Source organism: Loxodonta africana, chromosome 8 (genome assembly GCF_030014295.1).
Source record: "Loxodonta africana isolate mLoxAfr1 chromosome 8, mLoxAfr1.hap2, whole genome shotgun sequence".
NCBI lineage: Eukaryota > Metazoa > Chordata > Mammalia > Proboscidea > Elephantidae > Loxodonta > Loxodonta africana.
In genome coordinates, this window is record NC_087349.1 from 100,395,703 (window position 1) to 100,420,206 (window position 24,504).

The window sequence follows — 24,504 nt, forward strand, 5'->3', positions numbered from 1 at the left end:
ATCCTTCGTTCCAAGCTTTCCTTTTTTGGGGGGGGGTGGGGGGGTGGGAGATTAAATTATTTCTTAAAGGTCGATAGTCAAAACCTTCAGTTAGATGATATCTGTGTTTACCCTTTACCCCCCCGCCATATGACCTGTCATCTGCTCTAAACAGAGGGGTCTTGATATCCGTAATATATGACTAATGTAGGTTTATCACCATTTGCTGAATGTTAGGCTGTCCAAACTTGCGCTTATTTTAAAATTGCAATTGGAACAAACAGAGTTGCTATCGGGCCAATGTAGTTTTTATTTTGCTCATTTTTCAAAGGTATAAAATTCTAACCTGGCTGTTAAAAAAAAGCAGTTTCCTTCTAAAAATTTGCCAACATTTTCAAAATGAAAGTAATCATTTCATAATAGTATCCCTTTTTAAATATCACTTTATAAAAGCTTTTTTCTGAATTTTTAAAATCAAATAGGTATATTCCTTAATGAAATTAAAAATGCATTTCTCAAAATATTTTTAGCTACATAAATCTATGCCAAAATATACAAAAAACACAAATTCCAAAACTATGCAATATAAGCTGTCTTTAAAAGTGCATACCATATACAAATAGAAGGAAGAAATCTCTTAGGAGGTTTCTGCAAACCACACCAAGCTGGTTCACATTTTTAAAATCTCTAAGTATTTAAATGTATACAAAGAGGTTATCACAGTTTATTGAGTAAACAATAATTTTTACTACTAAGTATATATTTACATAATAAACTTTAATGGATCCAAAGAAATTAGTCAATAATTTGTATGTTGCTGTTGTTGTTGCACGCTGTTGAGTCGATTCTGACTCACAGCAGCTCTATATGACACAGTAGAAGTGCCCCATAAGGTCTCCTAGGCTATAATCTTTATGGGAAAAACCAGACAACCAGGTTTGTTCTACCATGGAGCTGATGGGTTCAAACTGTTGACCTTTCGGTAAGTAGCTGAGTGCTTACCCATTGTGCCACCAGGGCTCCTGTTTGTATGTTAAACCGAAAGTCAAACCTGTTGCTGCTGAGTTGATTCCAACGCACAGTGACCTTACAGGGTAGAGCAGAACTGTCCCACAGGATTTCCAAGGCTATGAATCTTTTATGAAGGGAGGCTGCCACATCTTTCTCCCACATAGCTGCTCGTGGTTTTGAACCACCGACCTTTCGGTTAGCAGCCAGGTACTTAACCACTGCACCACCAGGGCTCCCCTTTGTACGTTAAAACCAAAAACGTTGCCATCAAGTCTATTCTGACTCATAGCGACCCTATAGGACAGAGTAGAATTGCCCCATAGGGTTTCCAAGGAGCTGCAAGTGAATTTGAACTGCTGACATTTTGGTTTGCAGTCAAGCTCTTAACCACTGTGCCACCAGGGCTCCATTTGTACGTTATAAATCTCTAAATATTTGGAGGATATATTTATATACAACATTTCTTAAATATCTAACATAAGTGGGAAAAATTATAATGGCGTTTTAAAGAGAAAAAAATCCCAAATCAAAATGGTTTAAGAAGAGACAGCTCAAGATGGTGGCTTAGTCAAACACACTCCTACAGCAAAGAACTGAGAAGCCAAGTGAAATAGATACAGACGACAATCTGGGAACCGGAAATAGCAAACAGACGGATGAAAAATTAGATCAAACACTGAAGGGAAGGAGAAACTGAATGAAAACAGCAAACAAGGAGACTTATGGACTGTATGCGTCTGTCAGCTGGCCTGGCGCACCGTGGCCATCTTGAGACAAAGCGAGCAACATTCCTGGGTGAGGTGCACAGGAAGGCGACGTCATGGAATCCCCAATAGGAGACAGATGTACTGTGTAGACAAACCCAGAGTAAAGCAAGGTGGCCAGGACATGAACTAAGGAGGGAAGGTATAGGAAGGTGGGCAAGAGCTCCAGGGATCTTGGCAACCAGACAGCATGTAAGAGCCAGAAAATAGGAACAGAACTACTCACCAACAGCAGTCCCTGACGATTTGGGCGGGTGGTGCTGGCAGAGTGGAGGATCCTTAGAGTGGTGGCTACAGATCCCCTACCTGTCTGGGCTATGGACAACACCCTTCCCCACTCACATTTGGTTGAGACCTGGTCCTGACTGCTGGCTGCACTCTACGGGGAGTGCCCAAGCATCCATGCCAGAGGCTGGAGGAACACAATTCCCCCCCTCCTCCATGACCAGCAGTGGGCCCCCTCCCTCCTCTGGCAATCCACGGCACACACTCCCATGCCATTGGACCCATGACCGGAGGCTCATGCCCACTCTGCCCACCTCGAGCCACCCCACCTGCCCAGCAAGCATTGGTGTGTACTTCTTCAGCCAGAGACCCTCCTCCCCTGCCCCTGCCAATCAGTAGACAGTGGTGCAAGTTCCCATGCCACCCACCCAGTGACAAGTGACCCATGTACCTTTGCCTTTACCACTTGGCAACTGGTGGTGTGCACACATAGCACTCACCCAGAAACCAACAAGAACGTTCCCTGCACCCATTGCCCTGGTGGTCAGACAGGCCCATCACCTCATCAACAGTACCAGGCAGCAACTGCAACTCTGCCAAATGACAAGCAAGTGATTCTAATGCCTTCATCCAATATCCGACTGGCTGCAATGTCACACATCACACACCCAGACAGTTCCTGCAAGCCGTCTGCACTTCTACTGAAATGTCATGGCATCCCATCACCTACTGAGATGCCAATTTGTGCATGCAAAGCAAGCCTGCCCCATTCATTTGGGTAGTACTCCCTCATAGTGGGAGCCCTGGTGGCACAGTGGTTAAGTGCTCAGGCTACTAACCAAAAAGTCAGCAGTTCAAATCCACCAGCTATTGCTTGGAAATGCTATGGGACAACTCTACTCTGTCTTATAAGGTCGCTATGGGTCAGAACTGATACGTTGGCAGCAGGTCTCTCACAACGGATATGGAGACGTCCTGCCTTGACCTCCAGAGAACACACTGTTAGCACAACCCAGAAGGACCCCATGGTCCCACAAGGGCTATGGAGTGACCCTGACCACCCAACAGTTGTCACCCAATATCAGGCAAAGAACCTGCTCTCCCACCTACACTTAATCTGGTAAGAGAAGACATACGAGCCGAACCACAGACGACTTGTATGTGGGTGAGACCCAGGCATACAAGTGTGAAGAAATCACACCCAACCAACAGATACCACCAAAGTCACACATAGTCCAGAACCTCAAAATAACAATTAAAATAATGAAAAGGAAGAAAAACATTCTAAAGAGAAAAAGAAGAAACAAAGCTCCGGATATATCAAAACACATTAAAAAAAAAAAAGCACAAAACAAACATATAATCAATAGATATATAAATAAATTAATAACTTAATGCCTCAGAGTTAGCAGACAATAACAAATCATATGAAGAAACAGGATGAGATAGCTCAGACAAGTGTGCAAAATAAAGGGGCAGAAAACTTCCCTATGGAAGAAATGGTAACAGAGCTACCTGATAAGGAATTCAAAAGACTTAAAACAGTCATCCCTTGGTAATCTGTGGGGGACTGGTTCCAGGACACCTGCAGATACCAAAATCCACAGATGCTCAAGTCCCTTATATAAAATGGTGTAGTGTATACACACACACACACACACACACACACACACACACCCTGTTGCTGTCGATTCTGACTCATAATGACCCCATAGGACAGAGGAGAACTGCCCCACAGAGTTTCCAAGGAGAGCCTGGTGGATTCAAACTGGTGACCTTTTGGTTAGCAGCTACAGCTCTTAACCACTACACCACCAAGGTTTCCGTACTAACATGGTGTATATATACATATATATGCGTATGTGTGTGTATATGTATTTTTTTACATCGCACAGGAATGAAAAATGTTTCACTCTGAAATGGAATAGTGATGCTCAGGCCAGGTTAGGGTGGAGACATAAAGTGCTAGATCAAAGCAGGAACTTTTAAGGACAGCTGCACCTGGGCCCTCCTGTTGCAGGCTGCTCTCTGGGGTTCTTCACGTAGAAGGTCTGGGAGACTTTGGGAGAATTTGGATGCCTGCATATACACAGTGCAGAGCAGAGTGCTAAATCCTGGCCCTGACAACTTTGCTCTCTCCTTTTGGCCCCAAGACCTCTGCCACAAACACACTCTGCCAGATCCTCGGTCAGGCCAAGAAGCACTGAGTGCAGTTTGCAACCCCATTCCTAGTGTCTTCATTTGTCCAAATTATGTCAGGGTGCAGCTACTTCTGTCCGCCTGTGAGCTTCTTCCTTCACAGCCATATACTGCTCTTCGGGACTGAACCCTGTCTTACCTTGGGCTGCCCTCCGCATTGCCCTAGGCCCTTGAGCTCTTTTTTTTTTCCGAATATATTCCACAGTTGGTTGAATCTGTGGATGTAGAACACCTGGATACAGAGGGTGGTCTGTACATAGGCGCCTCAAAGAGATCAAGGAAAACACAGACAAAACCCAAGAAAAATCCAGGAAAATAGTACAAGAACAAAATGACAAAACAATTAGAAACTGTAAAAAAAAAAGAAATCCATAAGATTAACAATGAAATATCATAAATACTCTACGTTTGTTTGCCAACCATTCCCTCCTCATTGAGGTATTTTCCTAAGCACACAGTGCTACTTTTTTCACAGCAAGATATAAAAAAGCTGACATAACAGTGTTTATGAAAAGACTTTGTGGGGGGAGGGTATGGTTGGCAAAAGAACACAGAAGGTACATGTCACTTGTGTAAAAATATGGTAACTCAATGAAAGGACACAGAAGTAGAACTGAATCAATGGAAGAAAGAATCAGTGAAATAGAGGACAAATTCTTTGATACTAATTTGTCTGATGAATAATCAGAATATATAATAAAGAAAGCCTAAGGGATACGTGGGACACTATCATGAGGAATAAATTACATGTAATAGAAATTCAGAAAAGGAGGGGAAAAAAATACAGAGAGAATTTTTGGAAATTTATTGGCAGAAAACTTCTCTAATAACATGAAAAATAAGAAAGTTTCCATCCAAGAAGCTCAACAAACCCCATACAGTATAGAACCTATAAAGAAGTCACCAAGACATATCATAATCAAGCTTTCCAAAATCCAAGAAAAAGAATTCTGAAAGCAGCTCATGAAAAACAAAATATCACTTATAAAGGTGCACCATTAAGACTAAGAGCTAATTTCTCAGCAGAAACCATGCAGGCAAGAAGGCAATAGGATGACACACATTAAATCCAAAGGAAAAGAACTGCCAACCAAAAATCATATATCCAGGAAAACTGTCTTTCAAATACGATGGCAAAACTAGGACATTCCCAGAAAAACAGAAATTAAGGGAATTTGTAAAAACCAGACCAAGCTTAAAACAACCTCAAATTAAAACACGTGACAGCATCACCCAGATACCAACCCAGACAAAGAATTCTCAAATGTAAAATAAAGAAAAAGAAAAATGGCACTGTTACAAAATTTCCATATGGAGAGGAAGTCAAGGTGGTATCAAGATGTAACAGACTTTCAAACTTAGGAAGAGAAAGGAAATTTCAGAGTAACTACAAAGAAAATTAATAAATCTACTCACCAAAACAAAGAACAAAATGAAAAAGACTCAGAAAACACAAAATCAACAACAGTGATGGAAAAAAAAGAAAATCCATAAACAAAAAGAACCCAGCAAAGAAATTAAGTGAAACAGAGAAGCCGTTAATAAGACAATAAAAAGCATAACAAAACGGCACCAATAAACTCATGCCTATTGATAATCACACTGAATGTAAACGGTTTAAATCCATCAGTCTAGACACAGAGAGTGGCAGAATGGATTAAAAAAAAACATGACCCATCAATAAGTTGCATACAAGAGCTACACCTTAGACACAAAGACATAAATAGGTTAAAAATGAAAGGATGGAAAAAAATATATCACACAAGCAGTAACCAAAGGAGAGCAGGAGCAGCAAAAATAATCACTGATAAAATAGACTTTAAGCCAAAATCCATTATTAGAGGCAAGGAAGTACATTATATAATGATTAAAGGATCAGTCCACCAAGAGGACATAATCATAATAAATATTTACATACCCAATGACAGAGCTCCAAAATATGTAAAACAGAAACTCCAACAGAACTGAAAAGAGAAATAGACAGTTCTACAATCATAGTTGGAGACTTTTAACATACCACTTTCGATTATGGACAGAACAACTAGAAAGAAACTTAACAAAGATACAGAAGGCCTAAAATAGCACAACCTATTCAACCTCACAGACACATACAGAATAAGCCATTCAACAGCAGCACAGTACACGTTCTTCTCCAATGCACGTGGATCATTCTCCACAACAGACCATATGTTAGGCCACAAAGCAAGACTCAATAAATTCAAAAACATCAAAATAATACAAAGCATCTTCTCTGATCACAACACTATGATCAGAAGTCAATACCAGGAAGAACAAAGAAAAAAATTATATACATGGAAATTGAATAACACTTTACTTTTGGTGTTATTGGGTCACAGAAAGAATTAAATATGAAACTAAAATATTCTTAGAATCAAATGAGAAGGAAAACACAGCATACTAAAATGTTTGGCACACAGCAAAAGCAGTGTACAGAGGAGAATTTCTAGCAATAAATGCACACATCAAAAAAGAAGAAAGGCCAAAATCAATAGCTTATTCCTACAACTTGAACAAATAGAAAAGGAACAGCAAAATAAGTCCACAGTCACCAGGAAAAAAGAAAACAATAAAGATCAGAGCAGAAGCAAATGAAATAAAAAACAGAAACAACAGAAAGAATCAGCAGGACTAGAAGTTGGTTCTTCGAGCAGATCAATAAAACTGACAAACCACTGGCCACACTGACAAAGGAAAAAAATGAGAAGATGCAAGTAACCAAATTAAGAAATGAGATGGCTAACATTCCAAACGACCAACTGAGATGAAAAGAACCGTAACAGAATATTATAAAAAATTGCACTGCAATGAATTTGCAAACCTAGAAAAAATAGACAAATTTCTAGAAACGTCCTATCTACCTGAACTAACAGAAATAGAAGTAGAAAATTTGAACAGGCCCATAAAAAAAAGAAGAAACTTAAGATATCAGCAAAAAACTCTCAACAAAAAAAAAGCCCTGGCCCAGACGGCTTCACCGAAGAATCCTACAAAACATTGAGAGAAGAGCTGACTCCAATTCTACTCAGACTATTGCAGAACTCAGATAAGGATGGGTTACTTCCTAATTCATTCTATGAAGCCAGCATAACCCTGATATTAAAGTCAGGCAAAGGCACCACTAAAAATGAAAATCACAGACCAATATGCCTGATGAATACAGACACAAAAATTCTCAACAAAACTCTAGCCAACAGAATTAAACAGCATACAAAAAAAATAATACATCATGATCAAGTGAGATTCATACCAGTGATACAAAGATGGTTCAACATTAGATAATCAATCAATGTAATTCACCACATATACAAACCAAAGAATCACATGATCATTTCGATCGAAACAGAAAAGGCACTTGATAAAATCCAACACCCCTTTCTGACAAAAACTCTCAGCAAAATAGGAACAGAGGAACATTCCTCAGCATAATTAAGGGAATAGATGTAAAACCAAGAGCAACACAATTTTCAAAGGAGAAAGGCTGAGAACAGTGCCCGTGCGAACATGAACAAGACAAGGATGTCCTTTATCACCACTCTTACTCAGTATTGTAATGGAAGTCCTAGCTAGAGCAATAAGGCAAGAAAAGAAGGGGTACTCAAATTGGAAAGGAAAAAGGAAAAGTGTTCTTATTTGCAGATGACACGATCCTATACATAGAAAATTCAGAGACTCCAGAAGAAAGTTACTGCAACTAATAGAAGGATTCAGCAAAGTGGCAGTGTACAAGATCAAGACACACAAAAAATAAGTTGGGTTTTTCTATACTAAAAAGGAGGATTCTGAAAAGGAAGTCAAGAAATCAGTATCATTTACAATAGCCCCCAAAAGGATAAAACACCTAGGAATAAATCTAATGAGGCAGGTAGAAAACTTATACAAGCAAAACTATAAAACACTACTGCAAGAAACTAAAACAGATCTACATAAGCAGAAAAACATTCTATGTTTGTGGACTGGAAGACTTAACGTTGTAAAAATGTCAATACCACAAAAGCGATCCATCAATATAATGTAATCTCGATGCAAATCTCAATGACATTCTTTAATGAAATGGACAAACTAATATCCAACTTTACATTGAAAGGAAGGAGGCTCCAAATAGCTAAAGCAATACTGAAGAAGAAGATCAAAGTAGGGGACCTCACACTTCCCTATCTCAAAACTTACTATACAGCCATAGTAATCAAAACAGCCTGGTACTGGTTCAATGACAGACACATAGACCAATAGAACAGAATTGAGAAGCCAGAAGTAAATCCATCCATCTAAGTATGGGCAGCTGATAGTCAACAAAGGGTCAAAGTTCAATCAATGGGGAAGAGACAGTCTCCTTAACAGAAAAAAAAAAAAAAAAAAAAACAGTGCTGGAAAAACTGGATAACCAACTTGCAAAAAAATGAATCAGGATCCATACCTCATGCTACCCACAAAAATTAAAATGGATCAAAGACATAAATGTTAAAGCTAAAACTATAAAGTTCCCGGAAGACAACACAGGGTCAAAATTAGGGGACCTAATTTTCAGCAGAAATATTCTATCAAACAAAACTAAAAATACAAATGACAGAAGATAAATCAGATAACAGAGCTCAAAAAACTGAATACCTACACTCATCAAAAAACTACCAAGAGAGTACAAAGAGAATCTACGGATTGGGAAAAATCTTTGGCAATAACATATCTGATAAGGGCCTAATCTTTAAAATAAACAGAAAATTCAACACAACAACAATCCAGTAAGAAAAAAATGGGCAAAGGCCATGAACAGACACTTCACCAAAGAGGACATTCTGGCAGAATACAAATAACTCAGAAACATGCTCATGATCATTAGCCACCCCGCCCCCCCCAAAAAAAACCATTGCCATCTAGTCAATTCCGACTCATAGCGACCCTACAGAACAGAGTAGAACTGCCCCAAAGGGCTTCCAAGGAGCAGTGGTGGATTTGAACTGCTGACTTTTTGATTAACAGCTCATCTCTTAACCACTGTGCGGCCAGTGCTCCCGTCAGCCATTAAACCAAAAAACCAAACCCACTGCTGTCGAGTCGATTCCGACTCATAGAGACCCTAGAGGACAGAGTAGGACTCCCCCACAGAATTCCCAAGGAGTGCCTGGCAGATTCAAACTGCTGATCATTTGGTTAGCAGCCATAACACTTAACCACTTCGCCACCAGGGTTTCCTATTAGCCATTAGAGAAATGTAAATAAAAACTACGAGGAGATGCTGTCTCTCCCATGCAAAAATGGCAATGATTGGAACAGAAAACAACAAATGCTGGTAAGGTTGCAAGGGAATTAAAACTCTTACACACTACTGGTGAGATTGTAAAATGGTACAATCACTATGGAAAACATGGTGCTTTCGCAAAAAGCTTGAGATACCACATGATCTAACAATCCCAGTCCTAGATTTATATCCTAGAGATATATGAGCAGCAACACATACAGACATATGCACACCCATGTCCACTGCAGCATTATTCAGAATAGCAAAAAGATGGAAACAACCTAAGTGCCCATCAACGGATGAATGGATAAACAAATTGTGATACGTACATACAATGGAACGTTGCCCAACTATCTGTGAAATATCTAACATGGGTGAATCTGGAACACATTATGCTGAATGAAATAAGTCAATCACAAAAAGGCAAATATTGTATGTCTGCCTGAAGAAACAGAGGTTGTTTGAATGGAGTAGCCCTGTGTATAGTGTGCAGGCTTAGGTTAAAAACCTGAGTCTCACCCATAATTTACATTTGAAAAGACACGCACAGCTATCCAGCTCTGCTGAGAGAACAGGAAGGACCTGATTTAAAAAAAAAAAAAAAAAAAAGTTTTTCTTTTCTAATTTCAAGCAAGGGGTCTGTTGTTGGATGCATCAAGACAGGAAAAGTCAGTGCCCATCAGATGGAACCCTCTCCCAGGAATGGAAGTTAAAAAGAACTGGCACGTAGACAGCCTCATATGTTCATCTGTGGTGACCACCCGGGTCCACACATGACTCGAAGTGGGGGAAGTGCAGCAATAAGAGAAGGGCTGTTTGGACATGTTCCATTGGCACCTGTTGCCCTCACCCAGGGGGGCTAGGGATGAGAGAAAGAGGAAGAGGCACTGCTGGACTCGAGTACAGTCGCTGAACCTAAAGTCCCTTAAAGGTTTTGCTATGCTGATACCTCTTGAGGTTCGGAGCAAAGGAATAATCTTCTCTCAGTTAAATTTTATCAGACACCAGAACGGGTGAAGCTGAATGACTTTTGGAGAACCTGACCAAATCAGGTAAGACATCTACAGCAGACCTGAGTGACTGGTACCTGAGCAACCTCACCCTTAGTACTTTTTTGCCCTACTGAATGACTAATTTTTAATGACTGTTTGGGGCTGGTAAAATAATTGGGAGAGGGAAAGTTATCCTCCAAGTATGAAAAAACCACAGCTAGAAAAGCGAGGGCATGGCTTGCGACGCACTGGATCGCTTTTGTGTGGCCTTTCTTGCCATGGTCTTGTAACTCCCACCCAAGTGATTGGGTGGGACTGTGCAAATAGAGCAACAGTAGTCCACCAAAGGGACTGGTCAGCTTTGGCATCCCGCTGGGCTTGAAATGAGCCATCCCAGAAGCAAGAAAGAGAAGATCCCACTACCACCAAAGAAGAAGAGCCAGCACATCCTTTGGACCCATGAACCCTGTGCTGAGAAGTTCCAGGAACCAGGAGATAGACAGAAAGAGAATGTGCTGTATTGTAACACAAGACGGCGAGAAGTGGTGGCACAGAAATGATGGCCGGAGAGACGGCGTAGTGGGCTTCCTGGCCCAGAGAACAAGAAAGCAGAGTGCCTTTGGGCCAAGGCTTACCAGTAGAGTGGGGTACCTTTGGGTAGAGCTAAAAAAGCTTTGTAATACTTGCCTGAGCAGGGCAGAGGCTGAGGGCCAGAGAGAGGCATGGCTATGAGCATAGCTGGGAAGAGGCTGTCCTCAAGGAAGAACTATATTCTGAGTGTTCTTGAGCTTCAATTGTAACTTCTCTAAAAAACCCCATAGTCGTGGGCATTGTCTGTGAGTTCTGTGTGGCCATTGCAATGAATTATTGAACCCAGCAAAGAAGCAGAGAGTGCCCTGGTACAAATGGCAGAAAGAGGGGGCATGTCCTAATTCTTCCTCATAGGAATCAGCCTTGGGCTGTTGATCTAGATTTTCCTTCACCCTTGTGAAGTTAGATGAGGTCATACACCATCCCCACACTATTTTTACTGTTGTATACACACAGAGGAAACCCTGGTGGCATGGTGGTTAAGTGCTACAGCTCCTAACCAAGAGGTCAGCAGTTCAAATCCACCAGGCGCTCCTTGGAAACTCTATGGGGCAGTTCTACTGTGTCCTATAGGGTCGCTATGAGTCAGAATTGACTCGATGGCAGTGGGTTTGGTTTTTTTGGGTTTTATACACACAGAAAGCAAAGTTCTTTGATGGTTATCAGGGACAGGAAGGAGAGGGAGGGGCCATCACTTTCTAGTCGGTAAGCATTTGTTACTTTTGGTGACAGAAAAGACAATCGTAAATATGGGTGAAGTCAGCACAATATGACTAAGGTAAATAAGTCACTAAGAAGTACACGAGAAAAACGGATAAATTCAGAAAATGCTGTAACATAGGCAATTTCGCAACGAGAATAAAAACAACCAAAGAATATGTGTGTGGTTACACAAGTAGATATGGATGCATATATGTGTACAGGAAGGCACCTATGTGAGTAAATGCATGTGCATGTATAGGCATATGCATATACCCGCTTGTGCGTGCTGCATAATATCCACATATATGACAAACCACATAGACGGCACAGTTAAGGAGTTTTCCTAGACTTATCCAAACGACTTGAGGGATTGGTTTACTGGGTCAAAAGGCTTGGGACCATAGTCTTGGGGGAAAACTTAGTCAGTTGGCGTAACACAGTTCACAAAGACAATTTTCTACATCTCAGTTTGGTGAGTAGCATCTGAGGTCTTAAAAGCTTGCGAGCAGTCATCTAACATATAACTCTTGATCTCTACTCATGTGGAGCAAAAGAGAATGAAGAAAATCAAAGGCTCAAAGAAGAAACTACTCCAAGGGACTAAAAGTCCACAGGAACACAATTTCTTCTTACCTGAGACCAGAAGAACTAGGTGGTGCCCAGCTACTACTACTGACTGTTCTAACCAGGGACAAAATAGAAGGTCCTGGATAGAATGTGAGAAAAATATAGAACAAAACTCAAATCCCTAAAAAAGGCCAGACTTACGGGACTGATAGAGACTAGAGGAACCCCCAAAACTGTTGTCCTAAGATACCCTTAAAAATAGAACGTGGAATTGAAGCAATTGCTCAGGTCACCTTTCAGCCAAATAATAGATTGGCTTATAAAATAAACAATATCACTGGTGAGTAATGTACTCCCATAAACAACTAACTATATGAAACCAAATGGTCAACATTTACTCAAAAGCAAAGATCAGAAGACAAGGAGGGGAAGGGAAGCTAAATCAATGGAAACAGAACAAAGCGAATGGGAATACTGAGGATGCTGATATACCGCGAAAATTGTAACTAATGGCACAGAACAACTTGTTTGTATAAAAACTGCTGAAGGGGAACCTAATTTGCTGTGTAAACTTTCACCTAAAACTAATAAAATATATTAAAAAAATGTTTTGAGAGGAGTTAATTTGTTTGTCATCCAGTAATGATTCAAAAACCTAAAAGGGGTACTAATACAAGAATAAACGTACATACGATAGAACAGAATTAAGTTTCCAGAAATAAATTCTAACATTTACAGTTAAATGGTTTTCTACAAAGGCATCAAGACAATTCTATGGGGAAAGAATATTCTTCTCAACAAATGGCGATGAATCAACTGGAAATCCACATGCAAAAGAATAAGTTTGGACCCTTATGTCGTACCATACAGAAAAATAACTTTAAAGTGGAAACTGGACCTAAATTTAAAAGTTAAAACTATAAAACTATTAGAAGAAAACATAGCCACGGATTAAGCAATGATTTCTTAGATACAACACCAAAAGCAGAAAGGACAATAGAAAAAATAAATAAATGGGACATCATCAAAATTAAAAACTTTTGTGCTTCAAACAACACCATCAATAAAATGAAAAGACAGACCGGGTGAAAATATTTGCAAATCATGTATCTGATGAGGGACATGTATCAAGAATATGTAAAGAACGTTTACAACCCTATACAGACATATCTGGGCAATATCTCAGGCTTAGTTCCAGACCACAGCAATAAAACCAGTATCACAATAAAGCAAGTCACGCAAATTTTTTGGTTTCCCAGTGCATATAAAAGTTATATTTATACTATACTACAGTCTATTAAATGTGCAAAAGCATTATGGCTAAAAAAATGTATGTACCTTAATTAAAAAATAATTTATTGCTAAAAAATGCAAACCATCACCTGAGCCTTCCACTAGTCATAATCTTTTTACTGGTAGAGGGTCTTGATTTGATATTGATGGCTGTTGACTGATCAGGGTGGTGGCTGCTGAAAGTGTCAGTGGCTGTGGTAATTTTTAAAAATAAGACAACATGAAGCTTGCCACATTGATTGACTATCCCTTTCATGAAAGATTTCTCTGTGGCATGTGATGCTGTTGACAGCATTTTACCCACGGTAGAACTTCTTTCAAAATTGGAGTCAGTCCTCTCAAACCCTACAGCTGCTTTATTAACTAAGTTTGTGTAATATTCTAAATCCTTTGCTGTCATTTCAACACTGTTTACAGCATCTTCACCAGAAGTACATTCCATCTCAAGAAACAACTTTCTGCCTGTGAAGCACAGTTTGGCTGGAGAACTGCTTCCCCAGTTTGAGCCATCAGGCTGGTGGGATCCCTGGGGCCTTTTTTGTTTTGTTTTGTTCTGTTCTATTTTGTTTGTTTTTTTCTTCTTTTCCCAGCTTGGGAGCCCTATCTAGCCAGGCTGCACTTCAGGAGCCACTTCCCCAGTCTGCATGGCCATGCTGGTGGTATCCCTGGGGGCATTTCTCTTTTTGTTCTTTTTGCCTTTCTTCATTTCTCAGGTTCTTGTCTCTCTATACTTAAACCTTCTTTTCCTGTCTCGTGAATACCTGGCGCTATGTGACATCTCTGCCCCTTATAGCCAGGCTGCACTGCACAGCCTGGAAGCCACTTCCCTGGTCTACACAATCACAGCAGTAGGATCCCGGAGGCTTTTCTTTCTTTCTTCCTTTTTATTTATTTTTTTCTTTTTCTTTATTCGTCTTCTCCATTACTCAGTTTCATGTCTCTCCACTCCAAAGCAACCTCCCATAGCACTCTTTCTTTTTTTGGTTTGTTTGTTTTTGACTGCTATTTCTCTCTCTTCTTTTCCACACCCATCTTAGCTCCACACATCACAACCTCCTCCCTCCTTCCTGCCTACCTGAACTGAACATCACACCCTCGAGCAGCACAGGCGTGGCCTACCAGAACTTGCCCAGCACTGATTCCCAGCCCTCCCTGTCGGCCCAAGTATGTGCCACAAATAACCCATCCCAGTCCCTCCCCTTCAGCTGGACCTACCCTGCTGCACCATAGCTGGGCAACTGACCCTGCCCAATTGACAAGGAGGAAAAAAGTATTGTGTGCATGGACAAGCAAACAACAAAGAACGCACAGCCCTGTGAGCATCCATCTAAGAATTCCACTGATCCTACCCCTTCTGGAGCAAGGGAAAATGAAGAAAACTATAGATACAAGGGAAAGATTAGTCCAAAGGACTAATGGACCACATCTACCATGGCCTCCACCAGACTGAGCCCAGTACAATTAGATGGTCCCTGGCTACCACCACTGACTGCTCTGACAGGGATCATAATAGACGGTCCTGGGAAGACCAGACTTACTGGCCTGACAGAGACTGGAAAAACACTGAGAGTATGGCCTCAGGACATCCCTTCAGCTCTGTAATGAAGTCACTTCCAAGATTCACCCTTCAGCCAAAGATTAGACAGGCCCATAAAACAAAATGAGAATAAAGGGGCACAGCAGCCCAGAGGCAAGGACGAGAAGGCAGGAGGGGACAGGAAAGCTAGTAACAGGGAACCCAAGGTAGAGAAGGGAGAGTGTTAACATGCCACGGGGTTGTTAACCAATGCCATAAAACAATTATGTGTACGATTTAATGAGAAGCTAGTTTGTTTTGTAAACCTTCATTTAAAGTACAATAAAAAAAAAAGAAACCAGTTTGTTTGTTCATCGGTAAGAAGCAACTCCTCATCCTTTAAAGTTTTATCAGACTGCAGCAATTCAGTCACATCTTCAGGCTCCATGTGTAATTCTACTTCTCCTGTTATTTCTATATATGCAGTTACTTCTTCCACTGAAGTTCTGAATCCCTCAAAGTCATCCATGAGGGCTGGAATCAACTTCCAAACTTCTGTTAATGCCGATATTTTGACCTTCTCCCATGAATCATGAATGTTCTTAATTGTGTCTAGAACAGTGGATCCTTTCCAGAAGGTTTTCAATTTAATTTGCCCAGATCAATCAGAGGAATCACTACATATGACAGCTATAGCCTTATAAAATGTATTTCTTAAATACTAAGATTTGAAAGTCAAAATTGCTCCTTGATCCATGGGCTGTAGAATGGATATTGTGTTACCAAAAACCAAACCCAGCACCGTCCAGTTGATTCTGACTCATAGCGACCCAACGGGACAGAGTAGAACTGTCCCATAGAGTTTCCAAGGAGCCCCTGGTGGATTCGAACTGTCGGTGCCTTTGGTTATCAGCCGTAGCACTTAACTAACCACTACACCACCAGGATTTCCTGGACATTGTGTCAGCAGGCAGGAAAATAACATTTAATCTCCTTTACATCTCCATGAGAACTCTTGGGTGACCAGGTGCATTATCAATGAGCAGTAATATTTTGAAAACAATCTTTCTTTTTTCTGAGCAGAAGGTCTCAATGGTGGGCTTAAATATTCAGAAAACCAAGTTGTAAACCAATGTGCTGTCATCCAGGCTTTGTTGTTCCATTTGTAGAGCACAGGTAGAGTATGTTTAGCATAATTCTTAAGGGCCCTAGGATTTTTGGAGCCCTGATGGCACAGTGGTTAAGAGTCAGCTGCTAACCAAGAGGTCAGCAGTTGAAATCTACCAGTCACTCCTTGGAAACCCTATGGGGCAGTTCTCCTGTGCCCTATATGGTTACTATGAGTCAGAATTGACTTGACAGCAACAGGTTTGGTTTTGGCTTTTTTTTCCTAGGATTTCCAGAATGGTAAATGAGCACTGACTTCAACTTAAAATCACCAGCTTCATTAGCCCCTTCATTAACCCCTAACAAGAAGCTTTGAAGCCAGGCATTGACTTCTCCTCTCTAGCTACGAAAGTCCTAGATGGCATCTTCTTCCAATATAAGGCTATTTCATTTACATGGAAAATCTGCTGTTTAGTGCAGTCACCTTCATCAATTACCTTAGCTAGATCTTCTAGATAACATGAGCATTTGCTGCTTTACATTGCACTTTTATGTTTTGAAGGTGGCATCTTTCCTTAAACCTCATGAACCAACCTCTGCTAGCTTCAAACTTTTCTTCTGCAGCTTCCTCACCTCTTTTAGCCTTGATAGAATTGAAGAGAGTTAGGGCCTTCCTCTGGATTAGGCCTTGGCTTAAGGGAATGTTGTGGCTGGTTTGATCTTCTATCCAGACACTAAAATTTTCTCCTTATCAGCAATAAGGCTGTTTCCCTTTCTTATCATCCTTGTGTTCAATAGAGTAGCACTTTAAATTTCCTTTAAGAGCTTTTCCTTTGCATTCACAACTTAGCTAACTGTTTGGTGCAAGAGGCCTAGCTTTTGGCCTGTCTCAGCTTTTGACATGCCTTCCTCATTCAGCTTAATCATTTTTAGCTTTTGATTTAAAGTGAAACAACCAATTCTTCCTTTCATTTGAACACTTAGAGGCCATTGTAGGGTTATTAACTGGCCTAATTTCAACACTGTTGTGTCTCAGGGAATTGGGGGACCCAAGGAAGAAAGAAAGACAAGGGATCAGTCAGTTGGTAGAGCAGGCGGAACACACATAACATTTATCAAATAAGTTCGCTGTCTTATACAGGCACGGTTCATGGTGTCCCAAAACAATTACAGTAGTAACATCAAAGATCACTGATCACAGATCACCGTAACAGACACACTAATAAAGAAAAAGTCTAAACTATTGCGAGAATTACCAAAATGTGACACAGAAACATGAAGTGAGCACATTCTGTTGGAAAAATGGAGTCAATGGGCTTGTCCAATGCAGGGTTGCCACAAACATTCAGTTTGTAAAAAACACAATATCTGCAAAGCACAATAAAGTGAAGGGCAATAAAACAAAGTATACCTGCAATAAAAAGTAAATAGCCCAATTAAAAAATGGGCAAAGAATTTGAAGAGTCATTTCTCTAAAGAAGATATGTAAATGGTCAACAAGCACATAAAAAGATGCTCAACATCATCAGTCTTCAAGAAAATGCAAATCAAAATCACAATGAGATACCACTTCACGCCCATCAGAATGGCTGTAATCAAAAAGAAAATCAAAAATATTGTTGAGAATATGGAGAAACTCAAACTCATATGCTGTTGGTGAGAATGTAAAATGGTGCAGCTAACTAGAAAAACAATTTGAGAGTTCCTCAGAATGTTAGACATAATATTACCACTGTTGTTGTTGTTAGCTGACATCAAGTTGATTCCAACGTATGGTGACCCAATGTGCACAGAGCAGAACTGTTTCATAGGGTTTTCAAGGCTGTGACCTTTTGCCAGCAGATTTCCAGGCTTTTCTTCTGAGGTACCTCTGGATGATTTTGAACCATCAACCTTTTGGCTAGTAATTAAGGGCTTAACTATTTGTGCCATCAGGGACTCCATAATTCGGTATCCAAGGTAAGTGAAAAGGAAATGGCCTGTGGTTATTTTTATGGCATCATATAGCTATGGAATGATGACTTTGAAGCTCAGGTACTGAATTGCATAAAAAAGGAAAACTTTTGTCTGCACAGAAAGTTGTACATACATGTTCACAGCAGCATTTTTCATAATAGTCAAAAAGAAAACAACCCAAATATCTATCAATTGATGAATGGATAAATAAAATGTGAAATGCTCATACAATGGAATATTATTCAGCCATAAAAAGGAATAAAGTACTGAGATATGCTAGAACATGGGTGAACTTTGAAAACATTATGCTAAGTGAGAGAAGCAAGACACAAGAGGCCACACACTGTATGAGTTCATTTACATAAAATGTCCAAAATGGGCAAATCCATAAAGACAAAGTAGATTAGTGGTTGCCTAAGGCTGGGGGAAGGAGAATGAGGAATGACCACTAATGGGTATGGAGTTTCTTCTTGTGGGGTGATGGAAATGTTCTAAAGATAGATTATGGTGTGTTGTACAACTCTGTAAATATACTAACAAACCATTAAAACGTATATTTTAAACAAGCAAACTTTATGGTATGCAAATTACATAGAGTTGATTCTTGTTATTCACAGTAGCTGTGTTCTATAAAGGGGCCCTGGAGGAGCAGTGGTTAAGCTCTCAGCTGTTAACCAAAAGGTCGGCAGCTTGAACCCACCAGCCACTCCATGGGAGGAAGATATGGCAGTCTGCTTCTGTAAAGATCACAGCCTTGTAAATCCTATGGAGCAGTTCTACTCTGTCCTATAAGGTCACTATGAGTTGGAATCAACTCCACGGGAATGGGCTTTCCTTTTTTTTTTGTATGGTCTGTAAAGTTGCCACAAACATTGATTTAGCGTATACCAAACCAGCTTTGTTCAGCCTCAGCTGGTAATAGGTGCCTCAGGTGACTCAAGTTTTTTGCTGCTCTGTGCATATACATATCCAGGAATAACTGTGAAAGTATCTCGAGTGTTGTGTTTTGGGTTACAAATAAACTGTAGCAAGTGCGTGAATTCATAAATACAGCATCTGCAAATAATGTAGGTCAACTATATCAATAAAGCTAATAAAAAAACTAAAATATTTAACTGTCACTTCCACTGACATGTATAAATCATTATTCTTTACTTCAAAATATTATAAATGTACTTTTATCAAGACCAGTATACTAAGCCCTTTATAAAATATATTAAGACCCTAAGTATGTACTTTTTCTCAAAAATTAGTTTAATACAGAAATTCTAACTTAAAAACAACATTTTTTTTAATTCAGTTTTTCACCAGATGATCTGAACTGTTTTTATTTTATTCTTATCCTATAGTCACATAACTGAACTTTTTTTGTGCTTGGAAAGCAATGTCTACAGATTATTTCTAAAGAACTGAATAGGAAAAAGAGAAATCAGAATGCTCTCCCATAGAAGGCTGGACATAGAACAACCTGTTACACAGTCTGTGATAATCACAGACACGTACCAAACCCGTGTTCTCTTCTGTTCATCATTTGGTGAATTCTACTTATTTTACGGATAATCAGACTATTTTTACGTAAATTCCAAGTTCTTTCCACATCACCTTGCTGGCACTCGGATGCTGTACTACTCTGTTTTGGGGTTCATATAGCTACTCGCTGAGCTCTGACCTGAACAGCTATACTCATGTTGTCCTTCCTACACGTTTATAAACCTTCTTTTTTTTTTAATGCTAAGTAGAAGGACAAAGACTATGTTACTGACATAGTTAACAGAGGTGTCCTGCAGGCTGACGTGATGTTTATATAGCAAAGTTACTACGGCATACTTGGTGAGACTATAGGTACCCCTTACAGTATAAAGGAGCCCTGGTGGCACAGTGGTTAAGGGCTTGGCTGCTAACCAAAAGGTCGGCAGTTCAAATCTACCGGCTCCTCTTTGGAAACTCTATGGGGCAGTTCTACTCTGTTCTATAGGGTTGATAGCAACGGCTTTGGTTTGGTTTGGCTAGGTACAGTATAAAAGCAATTACTCAACTTCATGAATATGCTGATGATCTAAATAACATAAACCAACACAGGAAAACTGCATCTTCAAGTTTTGAGTTCTACCACTTGGAGATCACCAGTATATTATCTCCTATATATATATATATGTGTATATATATATATATATACACATATTTTCAATTCTAATACCCTCAAGAAATAGGAGAATACTGTGAAATCTCTTAACTCCTAAAATTAGAAACTGGAACTCAAAACTACATCCCACACTAGCGAAATTCTTAGGACAAAGAGATTTATCAATATTTAAAGTATATGAGGGACTGTTATTAGGAAGACAGCAGGAATCTTAGAAGCGGATCCTCCAGCACCAGTCAAACCTTCAGATGACTGCAGTCTCTGCAGACATCTGGATTGCAACCTCATTTAAGAGACCCTGAGCCAGAACCACTCAGGTAGGCACGCTGGATTTTGGAACTGTGATATAATAGAAGTTTGTGGCTTAAAAAAAAAAAATTTTTTTTAAAGCATAGACTCATCATTTTTTATTCCCACTGAGTTTTAAACAAAACTCGTGAGTTTAAGCCACAGCTAAGTGAATTTTATCTCCCATAAATTTTCTTAAACAGAGAAGTATTTAGTAAAGAAATATCGTAAGAAAAATTTAAAACTATCTTCTAAAGTTGACAAAGACAAGAAAGGCAGTTATTTTTTCAAGAGTGAATCAGCTGGAGGTCTAAGCTAGAGAATGCTAGATAAATTCCTACTATAATTCCCACTGATTAATCTCTTCAACATTCTTACAGACTGACAACACTACAGCCTAAGGATAACAATGTGCTGTGGGGTGGGAGGGATGGAGTTGGCTCCCAGCCAGAAACGAGAGCTGGTACAATCTTGGCGTCATGCCCTGAAATGGAATTGGGCTCTATAGGACCTGCCACTTGACCATTCCATGGCCATACCAGTGCTTGAGAGATAGTGGGTAAGGTAATGACTAGTACACTTTCCTGCCCTATTAGTCCATGAGGTAGCAGACCAAGGGAAAACTACAGATAACTACCATAAAACATTCGAAACAATTGAATAGCTGAGCCTCAAAGTAGCTACTCCATAGCTATGTGATGCTATACAAATAACACTATTCATTGAGCTCTAAACCGAATGTGAAATATATTCAGAGTTCCAGTAAAGTATAGCATTTCCTGTTATTAAAAATGGTTTTAAAGATATCTCTGGTTTATATAAGAGAGAAAATTAACCTGACTTATTCTATAAGCAGAAAAATGCTTTTAGAATTTACTATACATATACCTATGGAAACTATGGTGGCAGAGTGGCTAAGTGCTACGGCTGCTAACCAAAGGATGGGCAGTTCAAATGCGCCAGGCGCTCCTTGGAAACTCTATGGGGCAGTTCTGTTCTGTCCTGTAGGATCACTATGAGTCAGAATCGACTTGACGGTACTGGGTTTGGTTTGGTTTGGTTTATATATACCTACAGTAAACAGAAGATGTCAATGTACAAAACGGTTTTACTCTCTTATTTCTTAATAGCATTAAGATAATAAGATCTGCCAGTATGTGCAAGTAAAGAGTAGTCGTAATTGTTCTAAAACTTTATGAAGGCCTGTAAGAGATTTTCTCCATCAAGGAGGAAAAAACTTTAGTTTAATTGTCCTTTTGTTGTTTTTAAAAGCTACTTTGTGTGTGTGTTTGTGTGTGCGCGCGTGTGTGAAAGGAACAATATTTCAAAGCCCTAGATGGTAGGTCAAGTAACATCTTTCTTTTTTTCCCTCATATCCACATCAGATGAACGTTAATAAGCTCTGAGACACCTCTCCCCCCAAGACATGTTCATCTGACGGTTTCATTCTATTTTTCTTTCTCAAAATGTATCCCAATGAATGATCGAAGACTAAAAATACTAAGGATAAATTAACAAAACAAACATTGAATGCTGCCTGTCATGGTAGAGATGCAAGCATTTACCTTCTTTCCTCCGGTCACAAACTGCTTGCAACTGGATCTCACGAACTGTGGGTGCACGGCGATGATCTACAAGGAAGAAGAAGAACCAAACACTACTTTGGAAATCATTGTTAAAGCACAGAACGAAAAGTCTTTACATGTTACAGGCAGTATGACCTAAAAATCATCCTGATTACGTATCTTGGTGGGAAGTAATGTATTTAGTTAATACTCTGCAACAGTTGAGGTTATTCAAGCTTTGCTCATGTGTAAAAAGATTTCTTTTAAGAAAAAAAAGTTAAGAGACGAGAACGAATTAGCTGTAGTTTCTGACCAAGTGAGGACCCCTCTCAATGGGTGTCCCCTTGTTGGAGCGACAAAGGAGGTCAATCGTGGCCGCAAGATTTCACAGTTGTTTGTAACTGAATACAATTCATAGAAGAAACCCAGAGAAAGAACATATCTCCCAGTCCAAGATGCCTTGATGGTACCAAGAGGTATAGGGGATGCAATGCAGTTTCTCAAACATTTATTGTGGTTACAGCAACACCCCATCAATGGAGACACATAAGAACTGTATGACTCAAGGTGTACAGACCCGGCCGTTCAGGACCGTCTCTTACTACAGCCGGCGTTCACATCTCCCTGGTTCTCATCTACCTTCCACTCACCCAGTCTTCTCCCACTCCCTTATATGCTTCTCCCAAGGCTGCTCCACCTCCAGTCACTATTTGGTCTGTCAGTGGCTTTATGATTATATAATGTCAGTAACATGGTATGTTGGGAGAACAGTGAAATTCCAGTGGCTCTACTCAGTACAACTATGTCTTCTTGGCTCTCCTGTGGCTTTAAGCTGCATACACTCAGCCTCTACCTTTTCATCCCCAAGCCACCCCTGAAACCACTGACTTAATGCAATTTGTTTTTTTCTAAAGTAACATATAGAAAATTTCTAGGCATAAACACACACACACAATTATACTTTCATAAACCTTCAACTACATACATTTCATTTTCTTATTAATTAACACATTTCCCTCCTCCACTGGAATAGATTCCTCTTCCCACATTATTTTTTTAGGGCTTAGCATGTGACCCCTCATTCCTCCAACCATTCTCACCTCTCAGATTAGCCCTTCATGCCTTCAGTATTTTCCTAATCCATCCTAGATTACCAGGATTAAATTATTTACACATTCTATTCATTTTGACTTAAAATTTCTCATAAGACTCCTTTTAGTTTTCTTACAATGCATAACTCTAGATATTGACTGCTATTTCAAACATCCCTAGGCTCCTGAATCACATTACCTGATCCATTTCTTCTCTTAGGCCATAAGAAAATAAAGACAGCAGGGTTGTTGTCCTCCTCACTGTCCAGTTTCACAATAATTGGGCTCAATCTCACCTCTTCCGTGCCTGTCTCAAAGGCACAGGCTGCATGATTCTGTTTTGAGGTAACCCCCCAACTGTGCTTTTGATTTCATCCATTACTGCCATTCCACTGGGTTTCCCTTTCTTTCACTTTTCAGTTTTTCCTTCTCTACTGAAATTTTACCATCAACCAAAACATGACCTGCAGAAATCTGGACATTGCCCCCCTCTCTATCTGCCAGTTGATCTTTCTTCTTTATTACCAGAATTTCTTAAAAAATAGTCTATACAGGGATTGTTTTGTTTGTTTTTTTTTTTTTCATTTTTAATTTACTTATTAATATATGGTGAGACTCCTGCTATTCAACTATCCTCACTAAGGCCACCAGTAACTTCGTAATTACCAAATAAAATAACCTTGTATCAGTCCTCACCCTATGTATCATCCACATTGTTTGTCTATGACCCTGCTGTCCACTCCTTCCTTCTGGAAACTCTTTCTCCCTTGGCTTCCCTGACACCACCTTTGATGGTTAAGGTTGTGTGTCAACTTGGCCTAGCCACGATTCTCAGTGGTTTGGCAGTTATGACGTAGTTTGGCAGTTGCATCATGTTGTCATCACTTTCATGATGAGATTTGATATAATGTGATCACCTCCATGATAAGATCTGCTGTGAGTAGCCAATCAGTTGAAAGGGAGTTTCCTTGGGCATGCAGCCTGCATGGAATATAAGTGGACATTCTGGCAAAGCTCGTGGGCTTTTGCTTGCTCTGGATCCTGCAGCTGGCTCCTGTTCATCTGACTTCCAGTTCTTGGGACTTGAGCTAGCAGCTTAACTGTGATCTCACCTGCTGATCTTGGGATTCGTCAAACTTTGCAGCCTGTGAGCAAAAGCTCTGCTCTCTGATCTGCTGATCTTGGGTTCACCAGCCCCTGCAGCCACATGAATCAGAAGCCTCTATTCTGACCCACAGACTTGGGAAAGTCCCGCCTCTAC

General features: G+C 40.0%; 1 protein-coding gene across 3 annotated transcripts in view; it reads right to left on the reverse strand.

Moving 5' to 3' along the window:
- Nucleotides 1-24,504, reverse strand: part of VPS41 (VPS41 subunit of HOPS complex) — a 263,655-nt gene that overhangs the window by 111,484 nt on the left and 127,667 nt on the right. For all 3 annotated transcript variants that reach the window (XM_010587165.3, XM_023544248.2, XM_023544249.2), the window contains one exon: nucleotides 22,153-22,218. In XM_010587165.3, coding sequence (XP_010585467.1) covers nucleotides 22,153-22,218 — 66 coding nt within the window. The remainder of the gene's footprint in view (nucleotides 1-22,152; nucleotides 22,219-24,504) is intronic.